Raw genomic sequence first — 15,827 nt, 5'->3', positions numbered from 1 at the left:
TGACTGTAAAATATTAGTCAAAAATTATTGACTTACAGTCAATTTTTGAACGTATTATAATGAATTATGTGATAAATCATACTTGTCACTTATTTTATTTAGTAATTTCTCCAATATTACTCTAACCCATTCCTGATGGTGACGTAAGCAAGATGCAGAGGCATATTTGTTTTCAGTGACTACTTTCTAGATTGTATAGTCGCTTGAACTATAATAATAATAAAAAAACAGTAATGGATTTTTGTAGATATTTGGATTTAAATGAGTTAATTTAATGATTGCAATTTAACAGGTTATAGTAGATGAAAGGGCAACATTAATATCAGCAATATTGCAGCACACATGGGCTGGCAAAAATTAGAGGGAGTCAAAGAGTTTATAAAATCAATTCAAACAGGCATCCTAGCAAATGAACTTCTGTAGCAAGTGATTGAATTCTTTATCATTTTCAATACAGAGTTGTCCAAACAATCTTTTGATTTTGTTGACTGCTGTAATTACCTAATGTAATGACCTGTGTAGGCAATCACTCAGGTATCTGGCAACTAAATGTTGATGATGAAACACACAGTGTACAGTGAATACATTTGGCACTGCCTCTTTGAAATATGCAATAAAACCATGATAGCACCCTACCATTGCTGGAGTACCATTGGTTGCAACTGACAAGATATTCAGAGGGATTTTTTCTTTTTCTTTAAAAAACTCTTCCAATGCATGAAATATCAATTCTTCTTAGTATCTGTTAGCAAATTTTTAGTATGTAATACTTCTTGGCAAATTTTTTCTTCTTTTATGTATTGTACATATGCTAAAAGTAAGGTTTCATTTCTTGGTAAAGTAAACTTATCAAGTTGTATAGAGAGCTGGATTGTTTTTAAATACTCATAATGAGTCTTCAGCATCATGGGCCATTTCATCAATTCTTTGTTGTACCGTATTATTGCTAATAGGAATTTTCTTGATAATATCAGAGGCTGACTTGTGCAGCACAGTGCATATGACCTCACTAACAGCTGGTAGGATTAGTTCTTCACTAATATTATGCAGTTTTCCTGATTTAGCAATCAGTAAGGAAATGTAAGAGGCACACAACCCATCATCATCTAGTTTGGATGTTGCTGAAAACACACCTGCCGATGTTGGTTGTTTCAAACATTTTTCTTTGAGTGCTTGAAAATACGATAAATCCTTATCTTTTTTATCAGCATGGTTTGTCAAATATTCTTCAAGTCTTGAAGCCTTCATAGATTCATTTGAAAAAACTTTTGGCAAATCAGGCACATTGATAATGTTTTGTTTGTAGGCGACTGAATAAAGCTGTATTTCAAATATTCGATATTATATTGTCTACATTTCTTCTTGGGTAGCCATGATATTATCTGTAAAGAAAAATTTTAATTTACAAAATTGCTAGAATGCAATTTTGTAAATTTAAAGTCTTCTTCTTCTTCTTCTCTCTTCCATCATCTATGTGGATGATGATGAGGCTGAATGAATTCTTTCCACTTCTGTCTGTCCCAGGAGAGTCCGAACAATTCTGTCCAGTTTGGTGTCGCTAGTTGTGATTTGGTTTTCAGGTCCTCTTTTATTTTGTCTATCCATCTAATTCTGGGTCATTCTTTGGATCTTTTACCTTCCATCGTTGTATTCAGGGCTCTAACCAAACTTAATGTACCTAAACTAAATTATTTTTACAAGAAAAGGTATAAAATACTCATTTGAAACCTGCTGTTTTATTGGAAAAACAATAATTGCTTTGTGTGTAATCCGTGTTAGGTACTGACTAGGTATTAAATATGCACTACATCAGATTGCTAACTGCTTGTCACACAATTCAGAAACAATCTAAAACTGATTTCATACATCTCATGTATTTATAGTATTATACAGTGAACAAGTCATAACATGTTCCTGTTGATGCATACTGGACTTGTAAAATCCTGATCACTTGCAAATGCATACCTGCCAATGCTTTGCTTGTTAAGACCTGTCGTCTGACTTCAATGCCAATCGGCTGTAACTTGCATTTTGTACGTTTCCTTGGAAAATAAAACAACCAATATGACCTTTACTTACATTATACAAATAGTTATATCATCAAAATTTTTGATGATACATTTTTTTCAGCACCCTTCACTGCCCCTTCCTTCAATTCAATGCCCCCTTTTGCTCATGAGGTCATTACTGCATCTGTGGATCGTTCCAGCACCCCCCCCCCCCAAGAGAGGCAGTACCACCCACTTTGGGAACCACTGAATTAAATTATTTAATTCTAGATTAAAACTTAAATCTTGTATTAGCAGTATAATTATTTAATGGCACAGCTCTCAGAGGGAGCCAGTTCATTTCAAGTAAAATAGTTACTGTTAAAGATGTTTGAAATTGGATTATTGTTTGCAAATCTCAAAATAGGACACATAAAGAAAGCAGGAATAGCTTAATATATATGATGTGACATTAAAGCATATTATGTCATGAGATATCTTACTACAAGAATTATGTAAACTTATCATTCTGTTATTTATAAAGAGTCTGCAAAACCTTTTATATAAAATTGAAACATTTTTTTTCATGCACCCATGTGGGACTTTGAGGAAAAATCCTATTGTTCTAAATATCTAAAAGTATATTTGTTTTTTATTTATTTCTATATTTAAATATATATTGATACATTTTATAAAAATAAATATTTGATCCACTTAACATGAAATCTGCATTACTGTGCAGATTTCATGTTATCAATGTCATCAATGTCAAATTTGCTTAAATTTGATTTTCAGAGGCCAGAGGACTTTAATCTTTAAGAGGATTTCACGACCAGAGGACAGAGGTGGACAAAATAAAAAAGAGGAGAAGCAGGTTCAGTATGTTTGCAGTTACATAGTAAAGGGATGGTGAGCAACTGCTGCTCTTGTATTAACAGGTGCAACAGAAAGTGGAGGAAGGTTGGTTACCAGTTCAGTGGAGTAATTGCCATTGAAGTTTTTCTAGAATAGACAGAGCTGAAACATTGCATCTGTGAGATAGAGGTTGAAATGAATCTTTAAGAGAGATCATTTATGAGCTTAATTGCTCTCCTCTGGACAGCATCAAAGATTTTTAGGGAAGTTTTAGGTATACCACCCCAAACATGTGAGCAGTATTCTAAACATGGGCAGATGGGATTAGTATATTGTTAAGAGTTGGTTGGGTGTAAAATAGCATCTTGAATGGACGAGAGTGCCTTGTTTTTAGGATGTCGAGGAAGCTATTGATCTGTTTATGTCAGGAGAGAATGGAGGTAAACTTTAGTCCAAGCAGAGAGAGAGTGAGAAAGAGAGAGAGAGATCTGATCTTGTTTGGTGATTTGTGTATTACTGAGTGTAAGGGTAGGTGGGCTGAGATCTTTTTTGCTAGAGAAAAGGCAAGAATTGTTTTGGTGACATTGAACATGACCAGTGTCCTTTGCTTCATTGAAGGATAGTATATCGGTCAGTGTTTAAGATAATAACTGTAAATAATTGTAGATGATCTTGTAACCTGGAATATCAGAGTACTGTATGGTTTGTCAAATGAGTAGAATGAATTGTGAGTATTGTTATCTGCAAAGCTTGATTATGAGTAGGTTATTTATGTACAAGAGAAGAGAGGGAACCATCTACTATGAGGCAGAGAATGACAGAGAGAGAGAGAGAGAGAGAGAGAGAGCTGGCTACCCAATTAGAGGGTGGCAGGGAGACCAAAGGATGGCAATTTGTTTAGCAAGTTTCTATGCCAGACACTGTTGAAAGCTCAGGAAATGCCAAGAGTGACAGCACAGGTTCCTCTGAATCTTTCTATGGCATGTGTCCAGTAGTGGGTGATGTAAACTACGAAATCAGCTGTGGATCTTGGATAGTGGAATCCATGCTGATGGTCTGTTTAATTGGTGGACCTCTGATTAGTGGAGATTTTGCCTGTTGATAATAACTTTCTTCATTATTTTGGAGAGGACAAAGCCGATGCCAATTGGTTGGTAGTTTGATGGTGGACTTCTATCTTCCTTTTTCAGAATAGGCTGGATATGAGATTGCTTCCATCCATTGGGATAAGCATAATCTAAAAGTACATCCTAAACCCATTCATGTATACATGATGCCATCTACAAGTAGTATTTTTGTGTTCATTCTGTGTGATCTCTGGCCAATTTTCCTGCATGTAAGATGAAAAGCCCATGTTTTCTGGAGGAAAAGATCTTGCGCTACCTCCATATGAGGTTGACTAACTTGCCTTCATTATAATATAATCCTTTATCCAAGTGTAAGCAAACAAAGTTTGCACATGAAGTATCTTCAGGACTGAGGCAACTCGTGGTAAAGGTGGACTAAGCTCTTATCACTTGTCTTAGTATCTCCCATAATGCAAAGCACATCTCCTTTACGGAATTGTAAGGAGATGTGCTTTGCATTATGGGAGATACTAATTGCAAACCCAGACCAGTTTCGACCTTTATTGAGGTCTTGTCAGTGGGAGCCAGACCCAGAGGTGGTGATACTAAGGTAGAAGTAATGGAGAAGTCATATTTACCTATACAAGTTGCCAAAAGGTGTCTCACCTATTTAAAAAAAAAAACTTCCAATAACTTGCCTTCAGTTGAGCTCATGTAAGATTCCTCTTATCATAATGTGAATTGAATTTGTCTTTTCCAGTTGAAGGGTAAAAAGTGCCCCATTGTTCTTTCAACTGCACTATAGGATATGGTACAGAATATACATTAAATAGAATGTACATTTAGTATATTTTTGCACTAAATTTTGATCAGTTTTTTGTTGTATATTTATATACTAAAGTTTCAGTTACTCAGAGATTTTTGCTGTGTTAATAAATTTTATTTAATTCAGTCTATTTAATGGTTAATTTGCTAATGAACATCTTCAGTTTTGTAATTTACCTTAAGCCATATAGCAAGATACATTGTGCAGGTGCATAATGAAAAAGAGATACAAGAAAAGAAAACATTCTTGTATCTCTTTGTATCTGTCATACTCAATAATATATACAGATGTACACATTATTATTATTGTTATGTGACACCTCCATGGAGTCCAGAAACTTATCGAGGGAGGGCACCTACTCTACAGCTCTCTGTCTCCACCCTCAGTCCACCAACTACAACAAACTGCAACTACTATTATCATCTACACCAATGCCATCTACCGCCCACCACATATTTTCACAGAAAATCACAAACAACCATGCCCACTGCGGGATTCGAACCCGCAGCTTTTGGATGGAGAGCAGATATGCTAACCACTTGGCCAACCAGGCCATAAATTTATCTAACTTCAAAACATTTGAAGTTTTTACAACAGCTTTTGTTGTAAAAATGGACTTTTAACGAATTACTATAATTTTATAAATTGGCAAATTGTTTATTAGTTATGATGCACCTACAAAAATGTATTAATGAAACAAAGGAAAACTAGGACATCTAAAATTTATGAATATCACCAAACAAGATTTTAGGCAAACATGGCTGTTTTGCATTCCAGATTTTTTTTTTTATTCAAATTTGTTATATTTACAATAATTTCAAGCACAATGGATGTTTTTAATTATTTATTTTGTTTTTTGAGCAGGTGTCCAAGGAATATTTTTCTTTAAATTTAAAGAAAAGCTTTTTTAAAGCTTTAAAGAAAAGCTTTTTTTATTAAAATATACATATTTTATTTTAATATTTCTTGAAAAAGGAAAAGTGAACATCTTTCTTTTTTTCATATTTATTATTATATTATTAATGATATCTCCATGCAGGGGCACGCCAAGGATATTTGCCACCCGGGTGCAAACTTTTATCGCCCCCCTTCCCCCAATACTGCATTGTATAATCCAAATTAGATATTAGCTACATAAAATGCCGCCCGGGTGCGGTGTACCCCTTGCACCCTCGGGTTGGCACGGCCCTGCCTCCATGCAGCCTACTCTACTGCACACTATTCACCATCTACATGCAATGCCAAATGCCCACAACAGAATTTTTTGTCTTTAAATTCTGTGTTTTCTGACTGATTTGAAATTGGGAAATGAAAAACCAGAGTTTCTGGGGTGGGGGGGTGAATCCTGCTACTTCCATATAAGATTGACTAACTTCTCTTCAGTTGAATAAAGCCCATATAAGGGTTCCTCCTCTCATTACAATGAAAATCAAACTTGGTTCCTTTCCAATCAAAGGGTGCAATATTTCATCATTGTTCCAGATGTGCTATAGGGGCATTTAAGCACTATATCATTATATCACCATATCTGTATCATTATAATAGCAACATAACTTAAGGTGTTAAAAAAATGGTCCCACTGTTCACCATTTGTGAAATTTGCTTAACTATGATGTTTTATGGTCCTAAGTAATGATGGTTAGTGAGCATCCACTATACCAGAAATACTATGATGACATAATTGGTGTTACTGAAACCAAGAAGAATGAAACAGACGAGTTCTTTCTATATAAATTAAGTATAAAATGTTTTATATAGGTACTTATTTATTTAGTATTCAAACACAAGTGGTACAACATTATTTACAACAAAATTAGAATACATTACAAATGAGGGTTTTTCATCCTGCATACAGACAAATTGGCCCTTCAGAACACATGCAATTTAATGACAAAAAATACTAGTTGTGGTGGCGGTGGAGGTGGGCGGTAGATGGCATTGAGGGAGATGATTCGTAGTAGAGGTTCGGTGTAGTGGTTGAGACAGTTGTAGGTGTCCTCCTGCGATGAGTCCTCAGACTCCTTGGAGGTGTCAGGAATAATAATAATAATAATAAACGAGAAAAGGTTAAATTTGGTAGGTGAATTACACAGGGACTAGTAAGTAAAATATGAAGAAAAAGGAAACTATACATAAGTTATATACAATAAATATGGGCAGATGTTCCTCCAGTATCTTGCGCAATCAACTGCTCTTTCTGCTCAGGATAAGGTCCTCTTTTGTGCAAGGTGATTGAAGAAGGGGGACAGGAAAGAAGGTGTTCCATGGACTGGGTTGTCCCACACTCACAATTATCTGGTTCAGTGAGGTAGCCCCATTTGATGAAGTTTTGTTTGCAATATAGGTATATACCTATATAGGTACTAAGATTAAAGAAATGAAGAAGTTATATTATGTAACACAAAGAAGATAATTGTCTTGAATAAGACAGTTATAAATAGAATGATGGGGAGAACTTAAAAATGGAAAATTAGACAATGAAGCTTATAGTCCAAGGGAAGGATTTTCTTGTAGGAAAGAAACAGAGTAATTATTCAAGTCATTAGTGATATCAACTGATATAAAGGAAAAGCTAGTTCTTAATGATGAGTTAAACAGCAGAGTATATAAAGCATCAATCCATTAATATTACCCTAGAAATGTTTGGGAAAATGTAGAGAAAAGGCAGGACTAATAATAATTACTAGCCCCTACTAGATTGCTGCTCAGAACATTCAATCAGAATTGACAATGCACTTTGATTGGAAAGGCCTGTTTGAATCCTGTGTAGGGCATGAAGAATCTTTAGTAAGTTTTTTTTTTTTTTTTTTTAACTGAATTTGAGTTAGTTGGTCTCATATGGGGTAGTCGGTTTCCCCTTTCTGGAAACTCAGGTTTTTTCATCTCGCAAAACAGGCAAACCAACTAGACGAACATATGCAATTAGCAAACTGACCTTGTAACTTTAGTTGCTTTGGCTATAATTCCAAGCAACAACAACAGCTATTCAGACATGAACTGTTTATTACAAACTATGTTCCAACATAAAAATATGCATAAATTCACATGCTGAGTAGACAAACAGAACTAGAAAAGACTTTCAGTTATGGTTATGGTTGATAGTGATATCTTCAGATTGATCAAAAATATAGACATATTTTTATATAGACATATATGGTGAATTTCTGATATACAAGCAATTTTTAAATAGGAAGTGACCAAATGAAGAAAAGATTATCAGAAAAGGAATAATTCGATATTGCAAAAGAGATTAAAAAGAAAAATGGAGTAACAAAAATTCTGGCTGCTTCAGCTAAATACCTGCTGGTGTGGTTGACTGAGCAGATTTCATTGCTCTCCAGTCAACAGAATTGGTTTGAATAGCACTGTGTTATGGATGTATATAAAATTGATTTTTTTTTTGTTATCGTGTGTATTACCATCACATTGCTTATTTGAGGCCTGAAGTGGCATGAAATGTTCTATTTTTGGTCTCTAGATTGTGCTTTCTGGATTCTTTCAATGTTAATGATCTACAACATGGTTACATGTTGTAGTAAAATTTACTATAGTGATTACTGTCATTTTGGAGTAATTAATATCCCAGTGTTTCAATGTTTATTTAAAAATCATTATCTGGATTGCCCACCCCACACACAGAGAGAGAAACAAGTTTCATTGAAATTTAATGTAAGATATTTAAAATAAGGACTTTTTTCTCTGCTAAACAAGGTCTCAAGTCTCCTTCTACCTCCCATACCTCTCCATTCAACATTAAAAAAAAAAAAAAAATGAAGAGCATACAAGAATCACTTATTCTTGTGGAATATACTATGTGGGATAGATGGGCCAGTCAGTAGAGATGCATTCAAAATGCCTGAAGGACATAAAGAAAAAAAGAAAACACAAATAAGGAATAGCAGCACATACAGCTGACACATCAAGAACTGTGGCAGCACACAAAAATGGCCTACATCAAATTTCTTTAGACTACAATTTTTTTGTCAGGAAATTCAGTGAGTTTCCTAAAATGTTAAAAAACTCACATCAATGCAACAAGAAATGAGGTTAAAGACTTGGTATCTTTAACATATATTATACCCAAGGTAAAAAACTTTTCACATCTTTTCACATCTTTCTCTCTTCCAGAGATTCTTAATTAATAAGGTCAAAGCACCTTGTGGCAACTTGCATAGGTAAAATTGATAAGCTCTGTATTACTTAAACCTTGGCATTTCAGGATCTGCCTACTCACTGATGAGACCTTAATAAAGGTTGAAACTGGTCTGGGTAGTGACCTCCACCCATAATGTATAGCATCATACATCTCCCAGGAGATGTGTTTTACATTTATGGGAAATACTAAGGAAAGTGATCAGAACTTAATCCACCTTTACCATGAGTTGCCTTGGTGTTGCACCACCACCATAAGTCTTGAACCACGTTCAGGTGCAAACTTGACTTACTTGTCTGTTTGCTTACTTAGGAAAAAGGATTAAAACCAAAGTTATATAAAATTACTTGGTATCTTTAACATATATTATACCCAAGGTAAAAAACTTTTCACACACACACACACACACACGCACACGCACGCACGCACGCACACACACACACACACAGTCTGATCAAAGTCTTATACAATGGAATCATAACATCCTTACACCTGCATGTCACTGTTCTCCACATCATTGCCATAATAATTCACTGTGCTGTCCTTGCATTTTTAGCAAAATGTTCCTGAAATTTCAGTCCCTATCCACCAACATCCTCCAGAGCCCTCATCTCCTCCACCTTCTAAGATATCTCCAATAATACTCTGCATCCCGTTTGGATGCAGTGTATTATTGGAGACATCTTTCCAAACTTTAAAAAAATTACACTTTGTTTCATTGAACTGGTAGCCCAATTCATTTACTCATTCACAAAGTCTATTCAAGTCTAGTTGTGAGGCTACAACATCCATTCTGCTCATAGTTTTTTCCCAACTTTGCATCATCTGCAAACAACTGTATATCACCATTCAAGCTTTTCCCAATATCATTTACATGCAAATTAAACAACAGTCACCCCCAAACCCCAAATAAACCTTGGAGCAAGGCACTGGTGACTTCTGGGATATCGCTCTCCAATACACAACTTTCCAATCCAATGCACTAATCTGCTATCCAACTCCAACTGTTCCAGTTTAATTATTGTCTTGTCATGTGGCACGCTATCAAAAGCTTTAGCAAAATCGAAATATACCACAGTTACACATCCCCTTTGTCCAATGCACCTGTCACCTTGTAGATTGCTAAAGCACAATCTTCCTTTAGTAAACCCATGCTGTCGATCAAAGAAAATGTTGTCAACCTAATTCTGTATCTTGGTACTCATTAGTCTCTTTAACACCTTCACTACAACTCCAGACAAATAGATTGATTTATAATTTGAAGCCTTAGTCTTATCATCCCTTTTATGAAGCAGAACAATTTTTCCCTTTTTTCATTCCTTTGGAACCCAGACAAATCTAAGACTTACTCTAAAGAAGTAAATTTACTCACAGGAGCATTTCCTCAAGACATGCGGTGATACCATCAAGTCTTTATTAACATCAACAGTGGTGTGAAGTCATTAGCCTCTATATACGAGTTGCCCAATCATGAGGTTACTTTACACGCAAACTTTGTTTGCTTACACTTGGATAAAGGATTAAACCAAGAATATAATTTTTTGGCATCTTTAATTTATAGTATAACTATTGGAAAAACTTTCAACATCTGTCTCTAATCCAGAACATTTTAGTAATAAGGTGTGACACCTTTTGGCTAAATTGTATATATGGAAATATGACTGCTGCATTACTTCAACCTTGGTATCACTTCTGGGTCTGGTGATGAGACCCAGATGATGATGAGATGCCCACTGATGAGACCTCAATAAAGGTCAAAACTGGTCTGGGTAGTGATCCTTACCGTAATGCATAGCATTATACATGTCCATAAGGATATGTGCTTTGCATTATGGGAAAGGCAAGTGATGTGAAGTCATTAGCCTCTATGTACAAGTTGTCCAATTGTAAAGTTACTTCATGTGCAAACTCTGTTTGCTTGCACTTGGATAAAGGATTAAACCAAGAATATAATTTCTTGGCATATTTAATTCATCTTATTAACATCAAGCTTACTCAATTCCTCATATACTACCTGCTTACTCATCATCAGTACTCCTCCTTCCTCCCCACTTTTTTTTTTATTTTATGTTGCTCCCACCCACAAAAGGTTATATGCAAACCTACAGTACATTTTGTACTGTGGCTATGGATATTTTTTTGTTATTATCAATTTTATATATATCTTTATCATTTATTTATTTATTTTTTTTACATAATCTGGAAACTCTGCTAGAAACATGGAAGTTTTTCAAGCCACTTCAGATCTCCAATAAGTGGGGGCGGTGGTCTCACACTGGATGATGACATTCATCTCCCACCTTGCTATACATAGCAGATGATGTCTAGTGAGGCATCTCTCTTGCTTGCTCTTTGTACTGCTCATGCAACTGACTATTACCACCACCACTCATCTTATGCTGCCCCTATAATTCCTTCTTCCAAACTGCATGCTTCACTCTTTATTCATCCATTTCATATCCACCTTATTTGACCTCTTAATCTTTGGAAATCATTCAGACATTGCTTCTGCCAAACAGTATGTGAACAGGTTTCAAGCTGCACTGATCTTGTTTCCATCTATTTCTTCATTCCTTGATATAATTGCAAGCTATCTCCTGAGATTTTCATAATCACCAGCTTTATAGTTCCACATATTCCATTCTCACAGAAATCCTCACGCAACTGGCCACCACCCAAGTAATCACTTCATGGTCGCTTTCACCAACTAGAGGGAGATTTAACACCTCATTTACAATAATGTCTTCTGATGAGATAATCACATCCAAGACTCTTGTTCCCTTTGTACCCTCTGTTATGTACTGCCTAAGGTAGTTATTTCTCAAAATCTCAAGAAATTCATTCTCTTTGCTTCATGCTGTCTTCTCTTCATTCCAATCTATATACCATAATTTATTATCTATATGCAATCTATATTACCATATATTTGACATGTAAGGATAAGGAAGTAATTTTCCCTCTTTATAAGGCTTTGATAAATACTTTGATGAGCAGAGACAAGCAAGTTATTGTACCTCTGTACCAAGCCTTGATAAGACCTCATCTCGACTACTGTGCCCAGATTTGGTCACCTAGGTTTCTTCTTGATGGGGAGGAGGTGGAGAGGATCCAGAGGCGAGTGACCAAGATGATAGCAGGTCTATGGAATGAACCTTATGAGAACAGGTTGAAGATTTGTGGGTTGCAGAAATTAGTTGATAGGTGGAAAAGGGGAGATATGATTGAGACATTCAAATTGCTAAAGAGTTTCTATAGGATTAATTCAGAGGATATTTTTGAGATCAGGACTGGTGGTGGAAGAACTAGGGGACACCTATGGAAGCTGGGCAAGAGTGTGGTTAGCAGGGGTGTTAGAGCTGGGTTCTTTACTTTTAGAGTGGTAAATGAGTGGAATAAGCTGCCAGGGTCTGTTGTGGGTGCTATGACGACGAGTGAGTTCAAGGCAAGGTATGATAGATACTGTGAGAATGTCATATAGCTGTGTGGACATGATTTTTAGGGCCTCCCTTGATGAGTCTAAGGACTCCCTGGAGTTGCCCGTAATAATAATAATAAGACCACACCTGGATTATTGTGTGCAGATTTGGTCTCCCGAGTTCCAAGGGGATAAAGAAGCTATGGAAAGGGTGCAAAGAAGAGTTACAAAGATTATATCCGGATTATGGGATTTAGGTCATGAGCACAGATTGCGAGTATGTGGATTGCAGACTCTGGTTAACAGGAGAAAGAGGGGGGGGTGATATGATAGAGGTCTCTAAACTTTTGAATGGGTGTTATAGCATTTCAACTGATGAAATTTTTCGTTATATGGAAGGTGGGGAGAGAACATGGGGGCATCCATGGAAGTTAAGTTTGTTCACAGTCAAGAAAGGGGTAAGAGCTAGGTATTTCTCACAGAGAGTAATGAGTGAGTGGAATTATTTGCCCTTAGGGGTAGTGAGTGCATCTAGTGTAAATGAATTTAAGGGAAGGTATGACAGCTGGTTTGAATGATTTATAGCCTCCCTCGATGAGTCCTTGACTCCCTGGAGGTTTCAGATAATAATAATAATAATCAATTTTTTCTTATTAGCTAGACTGATTTCTTACATATTTCTTTCTCACCACCTTCCACATTACCAAGTCTATGCCAAATTAATCTTTCATGGGTAGGAGCCACATTAGTACCTAGTGTGGTTAGATATCCAGAATCCGTGCACTGGATTCTTTGGCATTTTCTAAGCCACTTCAGGCTTCCAGCAAGTAGGATGGTGGTCTCTTAATATAATTTATGGCCGCTTATTTTTCTGTAGTTATTTCATTGGAAATATTGTTTATTTAAATTGGATGTCTAAATAAGTGTGGTCTCAATTTTTTTAATAAATTGCATGGCAGTTTTCTCCACCTGATTTTATTTCAGTTGTATCCTGAATATAATGATCTACTGCTGCTTTCATTCAGCATCCTAGTTTTGATTTTGTATAATATATTAATCATACAATATTAAAATTTTAAATCTTTAAAATATGCTGACTTATTTTATTCACTGAAGTGCAATATTGAGACATTATTTTTTATTTTTTTCAGCTTTGCTATACTGAAGTTCAAGATTTAAAGGTAAGGACATTTCCATGAAATCAGTCAAATTTATTGCTGTTATAAATAAAATAAATGAGGAGTACCACCACTATCTCAATGTGGCAAAGTCTGAATTTTTTAAATTTGGTAGACAAGGATGGGATGCAAAGTATAAAATTATTATTATTATTATTATCTGACCTCCATGGAGTCAGAGACTTATTGTGGGTACAGAAATTTTGAAAATGGAGGAGGAGAGTTTTGGAAATGGTAGTGGACAAGAATCTGAAGTTTAGGAGTCACATTGCTCAAATTGTGAAAATAGAAGGGGGGGGGATACGATTAAGACTTAAGTTGATAAAGGATTCTTAGCAGGTTAATGTGGAAGAGATTTTTCATAGAATGAAGGGGGTCAGAGGTAAAACAAGAGGCCATCCCTAGTAACTGTATAAGGAAGGGTGATGAGCAGGTTCTTTGCATGGAGAGTGGCTGATGAGTGGAATGCATTGCCTGAGAGTGTGGTGAGTGCAAAAATGTTGAATGGGTTTATGGTGTGATGAACTTTGTTGTGTATGACCTCACCTAACTAGCCTTTAGACTCCATAGAAGTCTGATGCTTATAATAATAAGCATCAGACCAATCAGACCACTTACCAATGAACATTATTATTATCATTAGACCTCCATTAAGTTATATGACTCATTGTAGGATATCCTAATAAGCTGTTAGTTGTACCACACAAAACTTAGTCACCATACTTGCACTTTGTGCACTTGTACAATGTATTCTGTTCATACAACACTCTTGAAGCTAAAATACTAATTTCCTTGTATCTCTTCCTTGTACAGTATTTTGAAGAGTAGGTGACGAAGACAATCTTTTGTTCTCTTCATCATCCACTTTATGTATTAATCTTTAATATTAATCTGGCAAAAATCAGTTGCTAACTTACATCATGCTTGTTTTCTTCTCCTATCTGTTAGGCTCTACAGATGACATTCAATTCAGTCCGTCCTCCTAACCAACATTTCGGATTCCTAATATCATCTTAGTCACATCTCTCTGCATTTGCTCTTATTCAGTCTCCTGTTAATTTCAAAAACCAGGTAACCAACCCTATGTGCAGTAAAAGTATTGTCTGATCAATGTGCAACCCAGTAAAATGGAACAGTGTCTCTTCTTGTCAGTGTCCTCTATTTTGTTCTTGCAATGTATTCTCTTAATTTCAGTTCATTTTCTGTCATCACCTCTAAATACTATATTTTATCTACTTCCTGCATTACATTTCATCCTTTCCTTACAAAATATAAAATGTTTCTCTTGCCAGCCTTGTTGGTTGAGTAGATAGTGCTCCATTAATGGAGGCTCCATGATCCTGCCTTATTTCACACACACAAAAAAAGACTACACTTCACTTCTCCTCCTTTGATAATTATCTCCACACAAGATCAATATCTCTTTTTGGATTGACCTTACACTTTTTCTGCATCCAAAAAAAAACTAGGTATGCTTTTCTGCTGTGGACGTTATTTCTCACCTGTATAAAACTACTGCTGTATAAATCTCAAATCTGCATTACTTTAGAATATTATTCTCATGTATATGGTGGTGGTGGTGCACCAAAACTTCTCTCTAAATTTGCTTAACACCTAAACCGGCCATGACGTCTATAGATGTCCAGCTAAATCTGGATATGATTCTGTAGCACCTATTGAATAACATGGATAAGAAGTGCAATTTGATCTCACTATTTCATCCACCACGGCCGGTAGAAAGGTTAATACTGCCAGAAGTGAGTGGGTGATTTCATTAATTGCTGACTTTTCTTTCACCAATGTTCTATTTCTGCTTTGTTCTTTTTCTACAGGTTTTTTCATAGTTGCATTCTTCTGAACTCTGACACCATTCAGTGAGTTTAGCAGAACTGAATTTACTGAAATGTGAGTTCAGTTCCAAAACATATCAAACACTATCTCTGTGCTCTGATACATTCTTCCCAACAGTTTTCTCCCCTCCTGCCATGCACTGGGGAGGGGGGGGAGAGAAAAAGGCTTTATTGTCAATTATATAAATCCCCTTTAATAACTTATATGATTCTATCATGTCTCCATTTTTGGCATATCAGTTAGTTTTTGAAGCCCATAGACTATCAGTCTATTCTCATAGGGTGCATTCATTCCATAGACCTGCAATAGTCTTTGTCTTGCCTCTGGATACCTTCTACAACTTCTTGTCCAGATTATATAAGGCCACATCTGGACTAATGTGCACAATGTGGCACAATAACTTCTCTATCCCTGCTTGTCAGTGTGTTCTTCAACAACCATATAACCTGATATGCTGTTTTCACTATTTTTACAATATGCCCTCTAGATTTTCT

The 15,827-nt window shown here is 35.8% G+C and overlaps 1 protein-coding gene across 1 annotated transcript in view; it reads left to right on the top strand.

Moving 5' to 3' along the window:
* LOC150104894 (xylosyl- and glucuronyltransferase LARGE1-like) overlaps nucleotides 1-15,827 on the top strand; it is a 413,744-nt gene that overhangs the window by 271,765 nt on the left and 126,152 nt on the right. The window contains exon 11 of the mRNA XM_090396042.1: nucleotides 13,456-13,485. Within this exon, the coding sequence (XP_090252168.1) occupies nucleotides 13,456-13,485 (30 nt within the window). The remainder of the gene's footprint in view (nucleotides 1-13,455; nucleotides 13,486-15,827) is intronic.

Source organism: Typopeltis vanoorti, chromosome 7 (assembly GCF_054136105.1).
Source record: "Typopeltis vanoorti isolate ZY-2024b chromosome 7, IOZ_Tvanoo_1.0, whole genome shotgun sequence".
NCBI lineage: Eukaryota > Metazoa > Arthropoda > Arachnida > Uropygi > Thelyphonidae > Typopeltis > Typopeltis vanoorti.
This window is presented reverse-complemented; position numbering and strand designations above follow the sequence as displayed.